This window comes from Chrysochloris asiatica, unplaced genomic scaffold (assembly GCF_000296735.1).
Source record: "Chrysochloris asiatica unplaced genomic scaffold, ChrAsi1.0 scaffold00007, whole genome shotgun sequence".
NCBI classification, from domain to species: Eukaryota; Metazoa; Chordata; class Mammalia; order Afrosoricida; family Chrysochloridae; genus Chrysochloris; species Chrysochloris asiatica.
This window is the reverse complement of record NW_006408525.1, coordinates 27836989-27858421: the sequence shown is the minus strand read 5'-3', so window position 1 is coordinate 27858421 and position 21433 is coordinate 27836989. Positions and strand designations below refer to the sequence as shown.

At 45.4% G+C, this 21433-nt stretch overlaps 1 protein-coding gene across 1 annotated transcript; it reads left to right on the top strand.

Annotated features, from left to right (window-relative positions):
* Positions 1 to 49: 49 nt before the first annotated feature.
* On the top strand, positions 50 to 20371 carry DHX58 (DEXH (Asp-Glu-X-His) box polypeptide 58). The gene is made up of 12 exons (XM_006832650.1): positions 50 to 217; positions 423 to 624; positions 1162 to 1352; positions 2289 to 2405; positions 15318 to 15444; positions 15646 to 15837; positions 16384 to 16637; positions 17117 to 17266; positions 17355 to 17516; positions 18263 to 18453; positions 19771 to 19867; positions 20186 to 20371. Exons 1-12 carry the CDS (start codon positions 50 to 52, stop codon positions 20369 to 20371), a joined length of 2037 nt encoding a protein of 678 aa, XP_006832713.1.
* Positions 20372 to 21433: the final 1062 nt, after the last annotated feature.

The following is a 21433-nucleotide window of genomic DNA, read 5'->3' as shown; positions in this document are numbered from 1 at the left end:
GTAGAGAGGAGTCACTTTGAGAGGGCTCTGAATCTCTGATATACTCAAAATGGAACTGCGACCCTACCAGAGGGAGGTGATCATGCCGGCCCTGGAGGGCAAAAATGTCATCATATGGCTGCCCACAGGCTCCGGAAAGACGCGGGCGGCTGCTTATGTGGCCAAGAGACATCTAGAGACTGTGGACCAAGCTAAGGTGGTTGTATTAGTCAACAGGGTGAGTGACCTGCTCTCCATTTTGTGGGGCCTGAGTTCCTCGGTGCTCCTTGGACCCTCCAGAACCCCAGTGCTGCTGGGGCCAGCCCTCAGCTCCCCTGCCACCCCACTCCAGTTCCCAAACATGTCCTGGGGCTACCTTCCCTTTCCAAAACTCTAGTCCCTGATCCGGCTTCCTTCCTCCCCATCTCATCCCCCACCCTCAGGTGCACCTGGTGACCCAGCATCGTGAAGAGTTTAATCGCATGTTGGATGGACGCTGGGCCGTGGTAACCTTGAGCGGAGACATGGGGCCACGTGCTGGCTTTGGCCACCTGGCCCGTAGAAACCACCTCCTCATCTGCACAGCTGAGCTGCTGCAGATGGCACTGAACAGCCCTGAGGAAGAGGAGCATGTAGAGCTCACTGGTAAGAGATGTGGGCGGGGGCAGAGTGTGAGCACCTGAGCAGCCACTCCTGTCAACCTCAGGGCACCCCTTCCTTATTTTTGTGGGACGGGGTTCCCTGTGGAACAACCTTTAGCCCACCTGCTAGCGGAAACAGCTGTGGCTCCTATGCAAGACCTTGGGTAAGTCCCTAACTGCAGTTGAGCCTCAGTGTTGTTACTGTTGTTAAGTGCCGTCGAGTTGGTTCCGACCCATAGCAACCCTAAACAGGGTTCCCGAGGCTGTAAATCTTTACGGGAGCAGAAAGCCTCATTGTTCTCCCACGGAGCAGCTGGTAGTTTCGAACTGCTGGACCTTGCGGTTTGCAGCCCAATCCGTAACCACTACGCTACCAGAACCTCAGTGTACTAATCTGTAAAATGGAAGTAAACCATCCCCATCTGGCTTGTTCCCTGTGAACGGTGAAGGGATTCTCAGACGAGTGTGGGAAAATTCTCAGCTTATGAGAAGAAGAACTTTATAAAGATGACCACCTTTTCCCTCATGTGCTCCTCCTCAGACTTCTCCCTGCTTGTAATAGACGAGTGTCACCACACACATAAAGACACTGTCTACAACATCATCATGAGCCGATACCTAGAGCATAAACTCCACAGAGTGCAGCCTCTGCCCCAGGTGCTAGGGCTTACAGCCTCCCCAGGCACTGGAGGGGCCTCCAAGCTTGATGGAGCCATCAACCACGTCCTGCAGGTCAGCTGGGCCCTGTGGCCCTCCCTTCTACCAGCCCCACCCTGGCTCCCTTGGGCCCCTTCCTCACCCACAGCATAGCCTCCAGTGGTTTCTTATTACACTTAAAATCAATTTCCAACTCTACTCTGGCTTACAGAGTTTCACGTGGTCTAGCCCCTGCCTACCTGTCCAGACTACAGCTATACTGACCCTATTTCTGTATCTTGAACAGGTCATGGTCATGCTTACAGAGGCTTACCGAGGTGGACGGAGAGGGCACTTGCCCAGGCACAAGTTCAAGTGGACACCAGAGGGGGCCAACCAGTGAATCACACACACCCTACTGGGTGTGTGGGGGTGGGTGTTCCCAACTTAGACATTACCCTTGGGCACTACTGTGGTACTGTAGGATAAGCACTGGATTTCTAACCATGAGGTCAGCGGTTTAAACCCCCCCCGGTTGCTCCTTGGAAACCCTATACAGGGTCCCTGAGTCAAAACCGACTCAACAGTACTTAACAACAAACCACCTGGGCACTTCATACCACTGATAACCTCGCTAAGCCTCTGCAGGTTTGTTCTCAACCTATGCACTCCTTTTGCCCTGAATGCCCTTTCCCCTGAACTTTACCTGGCTAGTAAGTAAAGTCTGGGAGAGCAGCTTCAGTGCGACCTGGTCACCGTCTCTCCACTCCTTCATCCAGTTGCATTCCCTTCAGAGCTCTTCACTCTACCCACAATGCTCTCACTCTGTCCATTACTGCTTCATCAGCTGTCTCCCCAACTCCAAAGTCCCTCTGAGTCTAGATGTGTATCTGGGACCAAGGGGGCGGGCAATAGATCTTTGCTGAATGAACGAATCCTCATGCTTCTGTTGCCATGCCCCAGGTTGCCCAAAAGCTCTGCCCATCATTTCCACACCCTCTCATTCCAGTGAACCCCTCTCTGTTGTCACAGCTCTGTGCTAACCTGGACACATGGTGCATCATGTCACCCCAAGAACACCAGCCTCAGCTGCATGACGTCAGCCACCAGCCCTGCAAACAGTATGATCTCTGCCAACAGCGCAGCCAGGTACCTGTGGGTGAGGAGGGTGGGGCCTACTGTAAAGTTAGGGCACCTAGATTGAGGCCAGACTCTCCTCTTCATTGGATGTGTGACTTTAGGTCATTTCATTATGTCTCTGAGCTGCCATTTCCTTTTTCTATGAAATGGGACAGCTTTAAGTCATACCCACAGCTTCCGCCGGGATTGAGTCAGAAGCCACGGTCATGTGTGCCAGGACCTGGACATTCTATCGAGTGCCTTGTAAAAACCATCAAGCAGGGGCACTTAGTGCTGAGGGTGTCCCAAGCGCTCTCCTTCGGTGTACTCACAACAGTGTCTGCTCTGGCAGGGCTTGGAAAAGACAAGACCCCATTTGTCCAATGATAACAAGAGGGTGGAAACAACCGAAACCCAGACCATAGCTTGGCCTCTGCCTACAGCCAGGACTCTCTCTCACCCCAGTGGGCCTCTCAGAACAGGCCTGATCATTCTCAATGTTGTTCCCCTGTTCCCCCTGCCCCAATGAACTTGTGTGTGTGTGTGAGAGAGAGAGAGAGAGAACTGAGAGATAGTTTACATGGGAGAAGATCAGCTTTTTATACCCATTCTCAGTGTTTTGTGTGGTGTTGTTTATTAACATTTTATTGTGGTTTAGGTATAAGTTTACAGTACAAAGTAGTTTGCCATTCAACAATTTGTACACATTTTGTTTCCTGACACTGGTTGCAATCCCCGCAACAGCGCGCATCCATTTGTCCTTCTTTCCTGCCCCTTACTGCTTTCTCAGCTACGTTTTTTGGGCAGATGTCACCTGTTTGGTCTGGTCCGATGGATTGTTTTAAGGAGTACATTCCTCCCTGGTGTTAACTGTTCCCTTTTTAGGCCTGTCTATTGTTTGGCTAAAGTTGATCCACAGAGGTGAGTTCAGTTCTAGACGTAAAGGGGTCTATAAAGGTCATAGTCTTAGGGGTTCCACCAGCCTCTGTCAGACCCATCAGTCTCGTCTTTTTGCTGATTTTGAATTTTGTTGCACATCTGTCTCCTATTCTAGCCAGGACCTTCTATCGTGGTCCTAAAGTGGTCAGTATTAATAGCTGGGCACCATTTAGTTCAGGTAGTGGACACTGAGGTTCACACGGTTCATGTCCTTTGTCTCTGTTTCTTTGATTTTCTTCATTTTTTGCTTAAATGATTGTTCACAACCTTTTTCTTTTTAAACATTTCACTGTGGATTCAGTGCAGGTTTACAGAGCAGATCATCATTTTGCATTCAACAAATCATATACTTTACTTCATTACAATGATTGCAATCCCCTCCATGTACCATCAGTTCACAGTATTCACCTTGATTCACTGTAACTCATGCATTCCTCTGTGTCTCCCGCTACCTCCATCTCTCCTCCGCCAACCTCACTCTTGTATATTGCCTGCCCTGTCATCCATGTTAATGCGAGTCTACACTCTGGTCGGTGAGTCATTTCACCTCCCCCATCACCATCATAGAATGTTTCTTTTATCAAGAAAGCCTTTTCTTAACTTTTTACAACATTGGTCTCATACAATATTTGTCCTTTTGTGATTCATTTTACTCAGCATACTGTCCTCCACATTCATCCATGTTATGAGGTGTTTTGCAGATTCATTGTTATTTTTCAACATTGCGTAGTATCCCATTGTGTGTATGTACCAATGTTTGCTTAACCATTCTGTTGACAGGCATTGGGCTGTCTCCATCTTTTTCATGTCTTTTTCAGACAGCATATTGAAAGATACTGTGTTTTTATCAATTTTGTTACTCTCTCTTGACTGGTGCATTTAATCCATATTCTTCCACATGATTTTCTGTGCTGATTCATTTTGTTTGTGGGTTTTCTTTTCACTTTCATTTCTGTTGTGTTCATGCTTACTAAAACATTCTAATTTTCCTCTTTTTTATTTTGATGTGAAGATGTATTCATTTTCTTTGAGGATACCCAGTTACTTATTATTTTCCCCCCTGTTTAAAACAGTCTGCTTTATCTCAAAATCTACTTGATTTTATTGCCATTTGGAAGTTCTGTATCTAAAACAGAGGTGGGGAACATCTGGCCCTTGGGCAATATGTTGTAGCTGGGTGTTGCTGAGTTGGTTCCAACTCATAGTGACCCTGTATAGGGTTTCTGAGGAGCAGCTGGTGAGTCTGAACCTCTGATTTTGTGGTTCAAACCGCCCTGTAAGCCAGTGCTTATCCTACAGCGTCACACCAAGACTCCTATTGCTGTTGTTAAATGCCACCAAGTCATTTCTGACTCATAGCAACACTGCGTAGGGTTTCCAAGGAGTCACTGGTGAGATTGAACTGCCGACCTTGTGGTTCAAACTGACCTTGCTATGCAGTGCTTTAGCCTACAGTGCCACATCAGAACTCCAGGACTTCTACAAGGTCCTCTGGTCCTGTCAAGGTGACCAAAGTTGCAGCCATCGCATTGTTGTTGCTGTTGTTAAGTGCCATCGAGTCAGTCCCAATGCATAGCAACTTCTGTGTATGGTTTTCAAGGACTTTGCAGTCTGGCGCATTAAACCACAGTGCCACACCAGGACTCCAGCCATCACATTAGACGTGAGTTAATTAAATGTTTGACCAAATATAACAAACAGGCTAATTTTTAAGTTGATAATTTTTTATAGCCCATGAATTGTGTTAGAAATTTTGGTAGAAAAACCATGATCTGTATTATTCCCTCTTTTTACTTGGTAGTTGACTTCTTTATGCATTGATATCTCTAGTTCCCTATTTTTAGTCCTGTAGATTTGTTTTGCTTTAAATACTTGTATATCTGGATTGAGTTCTGGGCAGTGTTGTCATGTATGTTAATCTCAGGTTGTTGTCTGTTGTTGTTGGTTCTTAGTCCAAAGAATACCCTTTAGCATTTTTGATAAAGTTGGTCTGGTCATTGCAAATTCCTTTAGTTTCTGTTTATCTGGAGATGTCCTAATTTTGCCATCATATTTGAAGGACAGCTTTGCTGAGTATATGATTCTTGGTTGGCAATTTTTTCTTTCCAAGTTATGCATATGCCATCCCATTGCCTTCTTGCCTGCATGGTTTCTGCTAGAAATCAGAGCATTGTCTTATTGGTTCTCCTTTACAGGGAACTTTTTGTTTTCCCCAAGCTCTTCTCAGGATTCTTTCCTTGTCTTTGGTTTTGGACAGTTTGATTATACTCTGTCTTGGTGATTTTCTTTTGGGATCTATCTTGTGTGGGTTTCTTTCAGCTTCATGTATGCTTATCTTCTCGTCTTTCATAATGTTAGGGATGTTTTCGTCCAGAAACTCTTTGACAGTTTTTTCTGTGATTTTAATTGTCTCTTTCTGTTCTGAAAGTCCAATCACCCCTAAGTTATTCTTCTTCATGGTGGTCGACATAACTCTTGAGCTTTCTTCAGATGTTTTCATTACATTTTTCTGATTGTTAGCATGTATTGAGAGATTTCTCTTCAAGCTCACTAATTTGGGCTTCCGTTGCTTCCAGTCAATTCCTTTGCCCTTTCAATGTATTGTCCATTTTCTGAAATCTCAGCATTAATCTTCTGGGTTTCTAATTGCAGCTATTGTTTCAAAATTTGCATTTATTTTGTCTGTCTGTTCTTGTAGTGTTTTCCTAAATTCTTCTAAAGTTTTTTCTGTGCTCTCCTTGCTTTCTTCTATCTTTCTGCCAATCATTTGAAAGTGCCGAAATACCAATTTTTTAAATTCTTTTTTAGTTAGTTCCAATCGGGCTGTGAACCTTAAGGTCAGTGGTTCGAAACTACCAGCTGCATCGCGGGAGAAAGATGAGGCTTTCTACTCCCGTAAAGATTTACACCCTCGGAAACCCTATACAGGGTCGCTATGGGTCGGAACCGACTCGATGGCACATAACAACAACAACAATGCCTCTTATCCCTCAAATGTTTTTTGACACTGCATCTTGATCATTTGTTTGAACAGTTCTCTCTTGCTTCTTCGTGTAAGCTAAATTAGTCTCCAGAGCATTGTGGTGTTTTCCTATTGGTATTTAATTGATGATTGCACATTGACATGTTCTTAGGCTCCCACCCACTGTTTCCTGTGGGAGTAGTAAGAGATTAGAAGTATATACATTCTCTGTTTGCCATTAGTGCACCTCAGTTTAGAGTGGGTTTGGCTGTTGTTGGCTGCTGTCTATCAATGATCAGGTGGTTTAGGAGCTGGTATTTGTCCTTGCCCAGTGGGTAGAAGTACAGAGGGTATGGTTGTGACTTGCTGTATAGACATAGTTGCTGTCTCCTGTTGAGTGGAAAGAGGAGAAACCCAGCTCCCCCCATCCCAAAAGACAACAAAAAACTGAATAAATAAACAGGCAACCAACAATGAAAAAGAAAATAATGAGAAAAATTAAATAACAACTAGCAGCAAACAGAAAAAAATGTAATGACTAAAAAGAGAAAAAAATGACAGAAGAAATGGAGCTATAGAAGAGGAAAAATAAGAAAACAAAATAATAATAATAAAAACAGGGAGAGGGAAGATGAAAAAAGAGTATAAACTAGTAATACTCAAAAGGGAAAAAAAAGAAGAGGAGGGGAAATGAGAAACAGAAAGAAAGAAGGAAAAACAAAAGTAGAGATAGAAAAGATAAAATTCAAGGGAATGAGAAAAATTTCAGAGAATGGAAAGAGAAGGAGAAGAAAGAATAAACAAAAACAATGAAACAAAAAAGGAAAACAACAACAGAAAATAGAGGGTCCAAGCAAAATGCAGACTTTAACAAGTTCAATCTTTTTTTTAATTTATCATGAGTTTTATTGGTCCAGAGGATTTTTGTTTTCTTTACATTGAGATGTAATTCATACTGAAGGCTGTGGTCTGAATTATATCATTCAGAGTTGTGAGTGATGGTTAACAGTGTTAATTGTGAAAACTTGCAACTCTAACATGGCTGTAAAATGAGCATATTACTACAATCAAGCAGAGTCAGGAGTGGAGTGTGTCCTTTGGATCCCAATATCCTTGCACATTGAATCTCCTCAACCCAAGGACAAAATCCTGTTCTACTGAAGAAGAAGTGGCAGAGAAGCAGTTGCAGCCAAAGCAAGAGTCAGACGTGAGACAAGAATGGTGGGCATTCCAGCCCACGGAGCAAATAAAAGCTAAGTGACTTTGGGCTGGAGAGTGGGGTACCCCCAGGCACTTAAGTGGGAAGCTAGCTCTGCTGACCCACAGAGCTTGAGCCAAGTGCTTTCAGGCTATGGTTTGCCCTGTGGCATTTTTCAACAGCCTAAAAGAACTTTCTCTGTTAATGAGGGTTATCATTACTGACGTCAAATGGATCTTGGCTGAAAGCAGAAAATACCAGAAAGATGTTTACCTGTGCTTTATTGACTATGCAAAGGCTTTTGATTGTGTGGACCATGAAAAGCTATGGACAACATTGCGAAGGATGAGTATTCTGGAACACTTAATTGTGCTCATGAGGAACCTGGACCTGGACCAAGAGGCAATTGTTCGAACATAACAAGGGGACACCAAATGGTTTAATATTAGGAAAGGTGTGTGACAGGGTTGAATTATTTCACCATACTTATTCAACCTATATACTGAGCAAATAATCTGAGAAGCTGGGTTATATGAAGAAAAACATGGCATCAGGAGTCGAGGAAGACTCATAAACAACCTGAGATGTACGGATGGTACAATCTTGCTTGCTGAAAGTGAAGAGGACTGAAATACTTACTGATGAAGATCAAAGAGCACAGCCTTCAGGATGAATTGTATTTCAATGTAAAGAAAACAAAAATCCTCACCACTGGACCAATAAACAACATTCTTATCAATAGAGAAAAGATAGAAGTTGTCAAAGACTTCATTTTTTTTTTTTTTTTCGGATCAACCATCAACACTCACAGAAGCAGCAGTCAAGAAATCAAATGACCTATTGCATTGGGCAAATCTGCTGTACAGCACCTTTCTCAAGTGTTCAAGAGCAAAGATGTCCATTTGAGGACTAAGGTGCACCAGACTTAAACCATGGTACTTGTAATAACCTCATATGCATGTGAAAGTTGGACAATGAATAAGGAAGACGGTAGAAGAATAGATGCATTTGAGTCATGGGGTTGGAGGAGAATATTAAAAGTATCATGGACTGTCAAAAGAACAAACAGATCTGTGTTAAATGAAGTGTAGCCGAAGTGCTCCTTGGAGCACAGCCAGGATGGCCAGACTTCATCTCTTATACTTCGGACATATGGTCAGGAGGAACCGGTCATGTTTGGTGAGGGTCGGAGAAAAAGAGAAAGACTCCCAGTGAGATGGATTGGCAAAGTGGCAGCATCAATGGGCTCAAGTGTAGCAATGGTTGTGAGGTTGCCCCAGGACTGGGCAGTGTTTCATTCTGTAGTGCATAGGATTGCTATGAGTCGGTACAGACTCAATGGCACCTAACAACAACAGAAAAGAACTTTATAATATTGGCTGGGCAGAGAGAGGCCGTCCTGAGTGGAAGAACTGGTCTCTGAACATTTCTGACCCTGACTTGTAACCTTGTTAGCTTCCATACTAAACCCCATAACTGTGAGCATGGTGTCTAAGTTCTGGGTGGTCATTGCAGTGAATGACTGATCCCAGATGAGTAGAGGAAATAATTGGTGCCACATTTTTTGGAGTTGGTGTCAGAAGTGGGGTTTGTTGCACTGGCTCCAGACTCGTGAAAATATGGACCTTTGTAAGAGAAAGAACAAAGGGGCATAGGAAGTAAAATGTTTTATTCTTAGAAGGTTACTTCGGTTATTGTCCCCAGCAATAGCTGAACGAGATTTAAGAGATCCAATGCTTGGACTGGAGCCACCTAGGCAAAAGCCTGGCTGGTTAAACAAGATGACTAATAGGGGGCCAGGTCCTATTTGATCCACTCTGCAAGTCAGAGGCCCACGGCCCTATGCATATGTGTGATGGAATGGTTACTGGGTATTTAGATGACAGAAAACTTGTAAGCCCACCTTCAGCCTATACTTGATTGGATATGCTAAAAGAGGGGGTTCAAAATTCTCCAAGAAGAAACAGGTTTTTTGTTTTAAGTCTTTGTAGAGTAAGGGGCTTAGGTAGAAACCTGAGCCCCACCCAGACCTGCTGAGAGAACAGATTTACCTGTGAAGGAAAGACCTGAAGAGAGAGAGAGAATAAAAAGTGTTTTGATTTGTTTGAATTTCAAGCAAGCAGTATGTTGTTGGATGCATCAAGGCAGGAAAGATCTGTTATCAAAAAGAACCCCATTCTAGGATTGAAAGTTAAAGGAAGCTGGGGAGCAGCCAGTCTGGAATGCTCACTGGTGATCACTTGGGTCCACTTGATGAGTAGAAGTGAGGGAATTTGCAGCAACAAAGAGACAAGTTGAGAGAGAGAATAGGAAGGGCTGGCTGGTCTGAACTTCACAGCAGTGTGTGAACTCCTGAGCCTGCCTGCGGGCACTCTCCCAGCCCATGGGGCACTATGGCCGAGAGAAAGTGAGTGGAAGGGCGAGCTGGTCTTAAGTGCAGGGAGGTGTATATCGACTTTCAAGCTTGCAGCTTGTACCCATTTGACCTAGCTATGATGCCTGGGGCTGAATTGACCAGAACCTGGCTAATGAAGAGAGATGCTTGATGCTGTGAACTGGTGCAATTTTGATGCCTTGCTCTGGACTGAACTTTATTCCAAGTTCCAACTTGATTCTTCACATCAAGAAATATGCTTGTTTCCTCAGAGTACTTGCTTGATTGTTGTTGTTGTGTTAAGTGTTGTTGAGTTGGCACTGACTCGTACAGACCCTGTAAATCTTTGTGGAAGCAAAAAGGCTTGAACCACCAACCTTGTGGTTCAACAGTCCAGTGTTTGTCTTACAGAGCTATTGTGCTCCTACTTGGTTGATGTTGTTGTTGTTGTTAAGTGCTGTCAAGTCAGTTCTGACTCATAGTGACCCTGTATAGGGTTTCCAAGGAGCGGCTGGTGAGTTTGAACCTCTGACCTTGCAGTTCAAACCGACTTTACAGTATAATGCTTATCCTACAGCACCACACCAGATTGACAGAGTCAGGCAATTTAGAAATTGGATATCTAAAATAGGAGGATATAAAGACATGAAGTGGCTGGCTTTCATGGGTGTGCTCAGTTAAAAAATACTGTTATGGGGAAAAGTTAACCTTTGAAATATAAAAGGGCCAATGGCTAGAAGAGTCAGTGGTGTCCGGCAGTGCAGTGGGTTTGTTTATATGGGTCTTCTACCCACAGTTCTTGTGACTCTCACCAAAAAAACTTTTTCCTGGCGGGTCTGGGTAAGCAAAGGTGGGAGAAGATGCTAATAGAGCATTATAATTCAGTTGTGAGTGATTAACAGGGTTAATTGTGGAACTTAGAATTCTAATGTGGGTATGAAATGAGCCATCTCAGAATCTGGAGATGGGATCTGACTACCATGAAGAAGAGGCAGGAGTGGAAGGTGGCCTTTGAACTCCAAGATCCCTGCACATTGGACCTCCTTGGCTCAGAGACAGGAAGCTGTGTCCCTGGAGGAGTGGCAGAGGAGTAGCTGCAGCAGAACCACGAGTGGTGGGCTTCCCAGCCCACAGAACAAGTAAAGCTGAGTGACTGTGGGCTAGAGGCTTGATTACAGAGTCGGGTACACACATAAGTGGGGGAGCTAGGTTTGCTGATCCACAGAACTAGATCCAAGTGCTTTCAGACTAAGGCTTATAGTAGAGTGGTGTGCCCTGTGGGCTTTCATCTGTGCCCTAAAAGAAATCTGTAAGGTTGCTGGAGCAGGGCAGAGACCAAGCTGAGGACCAGAGATCTGCCTGTGGGCATGACAGAGAAGAGGCTGCCCTAACTCAAACAACTGTACCCTGAACATTTCTGACTCTTACTTGTAACCTGTAACTTCCCCAATAACTCCCCAAACTGAGTATGGTATCAGAGTTCTAGGTGTTCATTACAATGACTTCTCAAACCCAGCTGAGTAGAGATGGCTGTGGTAGGCATGGCATGGCTTTGTTTTTGCACATGCCTTTGTGTTGACTTGCGGGTGATTGTTACTAACTGTGTTTGCAGTGAAGTGTATGTAGTGTTACCTTTGTTGCCCTTCCTCTTGTCCACTTTCCCGGTATCTTTTGCCTTGGTCCTATTGTGCTGATCCATATGTTGTCTTTCCCTCCACCCATTTGTTGTTAAGGGCCATCAAGTCAGTTCTGACTCAGTGACCCTGGATAGAGTTTCTGAGGAGTAGCTGGTGGGTTCGAACTGCCGAGCTTGTGGTTTGCAGCCAGTGCTGCTCCTACAATGCCACATCCCACGCAGGTTAACACATGTGTATTCTCTAGTTTCAGCCCTGGTGCATAGTGGTTTATGTATGTGTTGGGCTGCTAACCACAAGATCAGTGGTTTGAATCCACCAGTCACTGGGCAGGAGAAAGATGAAACTTTCTGCTTCTGTAAAGATTTACAGCCTCGGAGATCCTATATGGGATCATTGTGAGTCGGCAGTAAAGTTAGACATAATAACTCTACTGCACTTCACAACAACAACAACAACAACATTCTCTACTTAGTTCTTCTTCCTTTCCTTCCCACCCCTGGTAACCATCAACAAGTGTTTCTGTGTGTAAAATTTTTCTTGACTTTGTATAATGGCCTAATATAATACTTGTCCTCTGCTATGAGGTGTTTCACAGATTCAGTGTTATTCTTTCATGTTGCGTAGTATTCTATTATGCGTATGTATCATAGTTTGTTTATCAGTCACCCACTGATGGGCACTTAAGTTGCTTCCATTGTTTTTGCTATTGTGAGTAATGCTGCAAAGAACATGAATGTGTATCTCTCTCTCTCTTCATATCATGACTCCTATTTCTCTATAACTAGTTGTAGGATTGTTGAATGATAAGGTATTTCTATTTCCAAATTTTTAAGGAAGCACCACATCATTTTCTGCAGTGGTTCAGTGATTGCACCTTTTTTTTTTGTTTTGTAAACAGTGCCATCAGCAGTGTACGGAGGTCCCAGTCTGTCCATATCTCTACCAGCATTTGTTTTTATTTATTTATTTTTGAACTATGCTGTCAATACTAGGGTTAGGTGATAGCTCATTGTTTTGATTTACATCTCTCTAGTGGTTATAAGTTGGGCTGCTAACCTCTAGGCCAGCAGTTGGAAACTATCAGCTGTTCTGTGGGAGAAAGATGAGGCTTTCTGCTCCCATAAAGATTTATAGCCTCGGAAACTCTATACAGAGTCACTATGAGTCAGAACTGACTCCACAATACATAAACCAAACCACCAATGACTTAGTAAGTGAAGAGTCTTGGTGTGCTGCTGTGGGTTAACGCACTGGACTCTGCAGAGTTTGAACCACAAGGTTGGTGGTTCAAGTTCACCAGCTGCTCCTCGGAAACCCTATACAGGGTGGCTACAGTTGGAACCAACTTTACATCACTAAAAGTAAACAAACAGAATGAAGTCCTGGTGTGGCACTGTAGGGTAAGTACTGGACTGCTAACTGCATGGCAATGGTTCAACCCCACCAGCTTCTCCTTGGAAACCTTATACAGGGTTGCTATGAGCCAGAACCGACTCCATGGCACTTAAAAACCATGACTTAATGATTATAAGCATTTCTTCATATGTGCTGGGCACCTGAATGTGTTCTCTCATGGTGTCATTTCATGTTTTCTGCCTGTTTTTTTAAATTGGATTGCTTGTCTTTTTGTTGTTGAGGTATTGATATTTTCTGTATATTTGAGATTAGGCCCCTGTTTGGTATATTTTTGCCAAAAATTGTTTTCTGTCTTTGTGATTAAAGTGATAGACTGCTAACCAAAAGACCAGCTGCTTGCATCCACCAGCCACTCTGCAGGAAAAAGGTGCGGCTGTCTGTTTCCTTAACGATGTGCAGCCTTAGAATGTCTGCAGGGGTTAGGGACCTGAATGGGAAGCACAAAGACATAAAACTCTTAGAAGAAAAGCAAGGGCAGTACTGTTAGCCCTCGCTTTCAGCAATGGAGTATCCAATAGAACACCAAAAGCACAATCAGAAAAGACTAAATAAATGAGGTCTCTTAAAAATGAAAAACTTTTGTTCAGCAAAACACTTCTTTAAAAAGTGAAAAGATAAACTACCCACTGGGAGAATATCTTTGGAAATCATGTATCCAACAAGAATCTCATAACCAAAATATATGTAAAACCTTGACAACAAAAAGATAAATAACCCAATCATAAAATGGGCAAAGGTCTTGAATAGACTTTTCACGAAAGATGACATTGAGATGGCCATCAGTCACATGAAAAGATGCTCAGTATCATTAGCCAGCAGAGAGTTGCAAACCAAAGGCACAAGGAGCTTCCATTTAATTCCCATTAGGATGGCAGCAGAGAATAACAGATGTTGGTGAGGCTATGGGAAATGGGTACCGTTATCCATTGCAGGTGGAATGAAAATAGTAAGCTGGTATGGAAAACTGTGTGGCCATCCCTCAAACAAAAACTTGATCTACCTTACATTCATGACAAGAGTCAAAAAAAATCTACTGTCTATTTTGTGCAGTAATGCCATAAATAACAAATAAACAGGTGGAAGGTAACACTAGTCATGATGGTTAAGGTTTGTATCCACTTCCTAGGCTCTGATGCTCAATGGTTTGGCAGTTATATAATGATGTAATTTGGCAATTATGAAATATATATTTTTATATAATTATATACTTGGACAGGTATATAGTGATGTCAGGAACTCTGGTAGCATAGTGGTTATGAGTCAAGCTGCTAACCTAAAGGTCAGCAGTTTGAAACTACCAGCTGTTCCGTAGGAGAAAGATGAGGATTTCTGCTCCCATAAAGATTTACAGCTGCAGAAAAACTATAAGGATCACTGTGAATCAGAACTGACTCCACGCAGCTCACTACCACCATATAATGACGTAAGTTGACAGCTGTACATTGATGTTGTCATCATCCATTTTGCAATCTGATGTGGTCATCCTCCATTTTTGGATAATACATATTTTTGCATAATGACCTAGTCTTTGGAACCTAACCATGTCAGTTAGTGAGGAGTTGTTGTTAAGTTGGTTCTGACTCATAGTGACCTTATATCGGGTTTCTGAGGAGCAACTGATGGTTTTGAACTACTGACCTTGCAGTTCAAACTGACCTTATGATTGAGTGCTTATCCTACAGCACCACTCCAGGACTCCTAAGTGAAGTGAGGAGTTGTTATTGTTAAGTGCCGTCAAGTCAAGTCGGGTTCCAACCCATAGCAACCCTGTATAGGGTTTCCGAGAAGCAGCTGGTGAGCTTGAACTGCCGACCTTGCATTTCAAATGGCTTAGCAGTCTGGCACATGAACCCACAGCTGATAATGGTTGCTCCGCTCAAAGAATGTAATAAATGTCTCAGAATTGTATGCAGAAACTGTTGAATTAATGTATGCTTTGCTGTGAATATTCTCAACAATGGTTGGTTGGTTAGTTATGTGCTGTAGAGTCAGTTTCCGACTCAGAGCGGCCCTTAACGGAAGCAGGAAGCCTCATCTTTCTCACGCGGGAAGGCTGGTAGTTTCGAACTGCTGACCTTGCAGTTATCAGCCCAATTTGCAACCACTGTGCTATCAGAGTTCCTTTATTCTCAACAATAGCAACAAAGTAAAATTTGTTGTTGTGTTAAATGCATCGAGTCGGTTTCAACCGATAGCTACCCTGTATAGGGGTTTCTGAGGAGCAGCTGGTGAGTTTGAACTGCTGACCTTGTGGTCCAGTGCTTATCCTACAGCGCCACACCAGGAGTCCAAATAAAATTTAGAAGGAAGAAAAAAAGAAACATCAAAGCTAGGAGTCTCAGAGTCACAAGGGGGTAAGCACTCCCGCTGGGTATGAGCACAGGAATCCCCTCACACCCTAATTCTTTTCACCCAGGACCCTTTTGGGAACTTGGTGAAGAAACTCATGGACCAGATCCACGATCACCCGGAAATGCCCGAGATGAGTCGGAACTTCGGGACACAAAAGTACGAGCAGCAGGTGGTGAAACTGAGCCAGACCGGTGAGAGGGGTTACCTGCCCAAGGACAAGACTACTGGCAGGGTGGGTATTAGGGGCAGGACTTGCCTCCTAGGGTAAAGTCCAATTGGACGGAGTCTGCCTGGGCTAGCTTTAAGGAAGTGGAGCTGAGCCATCCAGGGGCAGAGTCTGAAGGGCGGAGCCAGGAGCGGAAAGCGCCTGAGACCTCGCGTCCTACCCACAGCGGCCGAGGCCGGGCTCCAGCAACAGAGAGTGTATATGCTCCACCTGCGGCGCTACAATGACGCACTGCTCATCCTTGACACGGTCCGCGCCGTGGATGCTCTGACCATGTTGCAAGACTTCTACGACAAGGAGCGCTCCACAAAGATGCAGGTGCTGCTTGCTGAGCGCAGGCTGCTGGCACAGTTCGATGGTGAGGCATAGGACCGTGTGGGCAAGAAGAGGCTAGAAAACGACAACTGTAGTTTTCTAACCAAACGTCAAGGTTGTGGGTATAGCCTTGAACTTCCTCATTTGTCAAGACATAGATATGAAAATGAATTCAGGTTATAGAAAGATTTTGAAAAAATCATTTCATTGTAGCTGTCCCTGGAAGTCCTTTAGACTGGGAAAATGAGGTGGTCAGAGGGTGAGATTGGAGGCTGGAGAGTCCTTCAATCAAGACTCAGTCCTGGGTGTCAGAAGTCAAGTGGGAAAGTCAGGGGCCAGCCTTTTAGCTAGGTTGAAGGGGGTACAGATCTGATGGATATGAACTAAGGATTTGGTACTGCAGACCCTGGAGTACCTACCGCAGACCTCTGAGGCAGGGCAGAGTAGAGGGTGTCCTTGCCTGGTCATAGTGCTCCCTCAGATTGTCTGCCTTGACCTTTAAGTCCAGCAACCCATCCCTGTGATCTCTACAGTGCCCTGTCCACCCTCAGGCCTGAGTCCTGTGCCTCTATTTTGGGTTTTCCGGCAGCTCACAAAAACAAACTGGCCCACCTGGCAAATCAAGGCCCAGAGAATCCAAAGCTGGAGAAACTGGAAGAGATCCTGCAGAAACAGTTTGGGGGCCCTAACAGCTCTCGGGGCATCATCTTTACCCGTACCCGCCAAAGTGCCCACTCACTCCTGCTCTGGCTCCAGCAGCAGCCTGGCCTGCAGAACTTGGACATCAGGGCCCAAATACTCATCGGGGCAGGAAGCAACAACCAGAGCCCCCATATGACCCAGGTGTGGGTTTGTGGGGGGGGGGGTGGCTGGGGCTAGGGGAGGAAGAAGGGACTGGGTCTCCATTGCAGAGAGATGGGGGCAGGCAGACACTGGGAGAGTGGGGTGGACTGAATGTCCCCAGGGTAGAAGGACAGAGGGCTGGAGGAGAGGGCTGAACACTGAGGTGCCCAGTGTTAAAGGTCCCTCCAGTTTGGGGGTCTTTAGGGAGAAGAGGTTGGTAATTCAGTTTCCCATGGCCTAGGTCATCTGAGGAGACTAGGATCTGAGAGACCCTAGGATAGAGGGAAAAGGACTCTTAGGTGTCCCTAAGGAAGATAGGGACTGGATGATCCTCTGAGAAGATGATCAAAATATTGGACATACTTGGGGAGAGGGGCAAGGTTGCCAAGATTGTGAGTAAAAGGGCTGAACCAAGAGAGGTGGGGCTGGCAGGTAGGTCCTCATATACTTTCTTCCACCTCACTTCTCCCCCACCCCAGAGCGACCAGCAAGATGTAATCCGGAGGTTCCGAGATGGCACCCTGAACCTCCTGGTGGCCACGAGTGTGGCTGAGGAAGGGTTGGACATCCCCCACTGCAATGTAGTGGTGCGCTATGGACTCCTGACCAATGAGATCTCCATGGTCCAGGTGCTCACCCTGCCCCCACAACTACCCTTGAAAGATCTTTCATGGAATCCTAGCCCTACTGAGGCTCCTCCCTTGCTCCCTTCTACAGGCGAGAGGCCGTGCCCGGGCTGGTCAGAGTGTGTACTCTTTTGTAGCAGCCAAGGGCAGTCGAGAGCATCGGCGGGAGCTGACCAATGAAGCACTAGAGGCCTTGATGGAGCAAGCGGTGGCTGCTGTGAAGAAGATGGACCAAGCCAAGTATCAAGCCAAGGTCTGTGGGCAGCCTTCAGGTCCCATGGAGGTTTGGGGCTGAGGGCTGCACACCACCCATCTGCTTCCTCTTTACTCTTGAGGCTTAGTTGGCCCCACCTGGGGAAGGTTTGAATAGCGTGAAGGGTAGAGGCCAGGGGTGGGGCTGCCAGGGAAGGCAATGTGTGGTCTCCAAGAGGCCTTGGAAACATGCCTTGTCCAGTGCTTTTGGATTATCCTCATCACCAGATACTCTGTTTCTATGAGAGACACCTTAGAACCCTTTTGGAACCAGGCTAAGGGGGGAAAAAGCAAAGAAAAGCCCAGAATAAGCCCAGAATAAGCTCAGAACCAGGGCTTATAACAGCATCTTCCAACAGGGCCACCAGCATCCAGCCTTGCCCAGAGTGCTCCCTGTTCAGTCCTGTTGTCCCAGCATAGGTATTAATGATGTCCTCGTTTGCTCTCAAAATTGTCCGAACTTGGGCAAAAAAAAACTATATGTTCACCCTCCCCTGGGGTGATCTTTCTGACTCTATCAGATTTAAAGCAGCAGTTTTGCATGAAACCCTCCAAAGAAGGGGCAGAGATTCATCTGGAAAGCTTACCCTTTCCCTCTGCTGCCCTTCCCCCCAGTTATCTTTTTCTCCAAACAAAAGAGGGTTAATGGAATCCTTTCTGGGTACAAATGATCTGAGGAATTTGGGAGCTCTTTGTTCCCATTGGGGCCTACCTGGAGTTGAGTCTGAAAGTTCCCTCTCACCTTAGATCCGGGACTTGCAGCATTCTGCCCTGCTCAGACGAGCAGCCCAAGCTGCACAGCGGACAAAGCAGCAGCAACAGTTCCAGCCGGAGCACGTGCGGCTCTTCTGCATCAACTGCTCAGTGGCAGTGGGTCATGGGAGTGACCTTCGGAAGGTGGAGGGCACCCACCATGTCAATGTGAACCCCAACTTCTCGTGAGACTAATGAAAGGGGATGTCAAGATGAGAAGGAGGGAGGGTAGGGTGGGGACCAAGACTCCCCCCTCAGACAGTTCTTTGAAGGTTTATGAGGTTGAAGAACATTTTAACTAGTCCTGATTTTGCATTTTCATAGGAAAAGCACTCGACTGCAATGTCTGCTTGAACCTCAAGGTCAGTGGTTCAAACACACCAGCCACTCCTTGGAAACCCTATACAGGGTCATATAAGTCAGAACCAACTGGACTCAACAACAACAACAGCAATGTCAAACTGTTGTTTTTAAGTGCCATGGAGTTGTCCAGTTGGTTCTGACTCATAGCAACCCTGTGTAGGGTTTCTAAGAAGTGGGTGGTGGGTTTGAACCACCAAATTTTTCAGTTGGCAATCTACAGCACCACATCAGAACTAGTCTAGTAGTTATTAAGTGCCATCGAGTTGGTTGACCCTGTATAGAGTTTCTAAGGAGTGGCTTTTGGGTTTGAACCACTCACCTTGCAGTTAGCAATCCAGTACTTATCTTACAATGCCACACCTGTTTTACAGGTGAGAAAGTGAGGCTCAGAAATGCTAAGTAACTTGTCCATGCTTCACAGCTATGTGGTTGAACAAGAGCTAGAACTGAGGCTTCCAAATGCTGAAGGGCTACAAAAGGTACTAGATACTTGGTCCTACGTTCTCTGAGGACCTCAGGAGGGGCTGGCTGTCCAGAACCCATAACCCAGTCTCTGCTCCCTAGACAGCAACCATTACTCCCTCACAAAACCTTTGTTCCCATCCAGTCATTCATGAAATACTACTGGGTGCCAAGGATTTTCACCCAGTTCTCTGATTTGAGAAGGTAGCATTTCAGCATTTCAACTAAGTCTACAAGGCTGCATTGGGTTTGGATTTAAAAAAAAAAAAACTAAGAAGAGAGTATAGGTAGGCAGGGACGATAGGAGGAAACAGACAAGAGTCATTCCAGTTGACCTGAGAGGAAGGAGTTGTGAATGATGCGATTCAGAAGGAAGACACATTAATCTATGGAGGATCTTGAAAGTTAGGCCTGAAAAGTTCAGCCCATTTATGTTTTCAGAAGATGAATTAGGGATGGGAGTAATGAGGGAAGCTATGATATCATGCACATGGGTAATGCTGAGACCTGACCTTGGCTAGTGGAGGAGGGGGTGGAATGGAGGCTGTAGATGTAGTGTAAATTAGGTTTCCTGGTCCCGGGAAGCCCTGTACCTCGAATTCTGGGAGGCAGGAAGGTCCTAAACCCAAGAAAAGGCTCAAGGGCTCCCCCATGTGGCCAACCCCATATCTTTCCAGGATTTACTACACCACCTCCCCTATGCCTGTAAAAATGGACAGAGTCTTCAAGGACTGGAGCCCTGGCGGCGCCATTAACTGCAGGAACTGTGGGGAGGTAAGTGCTTGGCCTGTGTCTCGGGTCCTAGTGTCCTCAGCCCTCAGTCTGAAGGAGTAGGTCCAGGTCCTGTACTCAGGGATCTCCCAGCAGGATAGGGAGACAGTCCTACCTAGGAGGCTCCCAGACTGAAGGGGAATGTTTGTCCCCTGCCTCATGAGCCCCAAGTCCGATGAAGGTGGTTCAGTCCCTGTCTTAGGGAGTTTACTATGTGAAGGGGGAGGGATTTGTCAGCACTTTCTCTTCATGGAACCCATTTGAGGAGAAAAGCCCAGTTTGAGAGCAGAGGCTCAGATCCTGTGATCTGTCCCCTCCTAGAGCTGGGGTCTGCAGATAAACTACAAGTCAGTGAAGCTACCAGTGCTCCGAGTACACAGCATGCTGCTGGAGACCCCGAGAGGGAAGGTCCATACCAAGAAGTGGTCCCGCGTGCCTTTCCCTGTGCCTGACTTCGACTACACGCAGCACTGTGCTGAGAGACTTTCGGAACTGCTGCTCGACTGACCACTTTGTCGCTGCAGTGCCTACCTGAGACTGCAGGGGGCACTAGAGTCTGTAGCAACTCCCATCTTTCCCCAGGCAAAACCTGGGTCCAGGCCTCTCTTGCTTGAATCATCCACTTGGGGCGCTGTTCTTTCCAGTCACAGAAGAACTGGTGTGCGGCCAGACTAACTCTGACGCCTTCTCTGAGGAAACCAATGGAGGACTCCGGTCTCACTTCACACCAGCATAGACGCTTTCTAAGCCACTGGATGGGGTTGTGGGGGAACTGAAGCAGAAGGTCACCACATGGTTCTAAGAATCACAATCTCTTGCCAGTCCTTTTTCTGCCATGTCACTTCCATTTATTGAAGCTCTTTATAAATTAAAAACAAAGAATGGGAAAAAATGGGCTAGCTAATTTGCAGTATTTTGAGAACAGCTTCATGGATATAATTGATATCAAATAAACTAACATTTAAAGTGTGCAATTTGATCAGTTTTGATATATGGGTGCTCTTCCACAATCAAGATACTAAACATGACCATCACCATTAAGGAGCTCTGGTAGCGTAGTGGTTACAAATTAGGCTGCGAACCTTAAGGTCAGCAGTTTGAAACTACCAGCTGTTCCACAGGAGAAAGATGAGGCTTTCTACTCCCGTAAAGCTGTACGGCCTCGGAAACCCTGTACCTCCACTATGAGTTGGAACCAACTCCACGGAACATAACCACCACCATCACCTGTTTCCTCATACCCCTTTATAAACCCTATCTCTGACCCTCCCCATTCATTGATTTGTTTTGTGGTATATTTTTAATATTAGTTTTAACATTCCTCTTTATGCATAACCTTATTTAGAAAGAACATCAAAAGTCTAAATTGAAGTTGTCATGAATGTGAAGCCATTCTGCCCCCTCTAACCCATAATAGACCCCAACCCCAATGCCACCCTCTCATCCTACTCTAGTCCCTAGGTCATCGTCTCGGGGGGATCTAAGATTTGAGGAATGGGTTCAGGAGCTCAGATAGGCATGTGAGTCAGGGGACTTGCAAAGGCCTAAATTTTCTGTTCTCATTTTTAC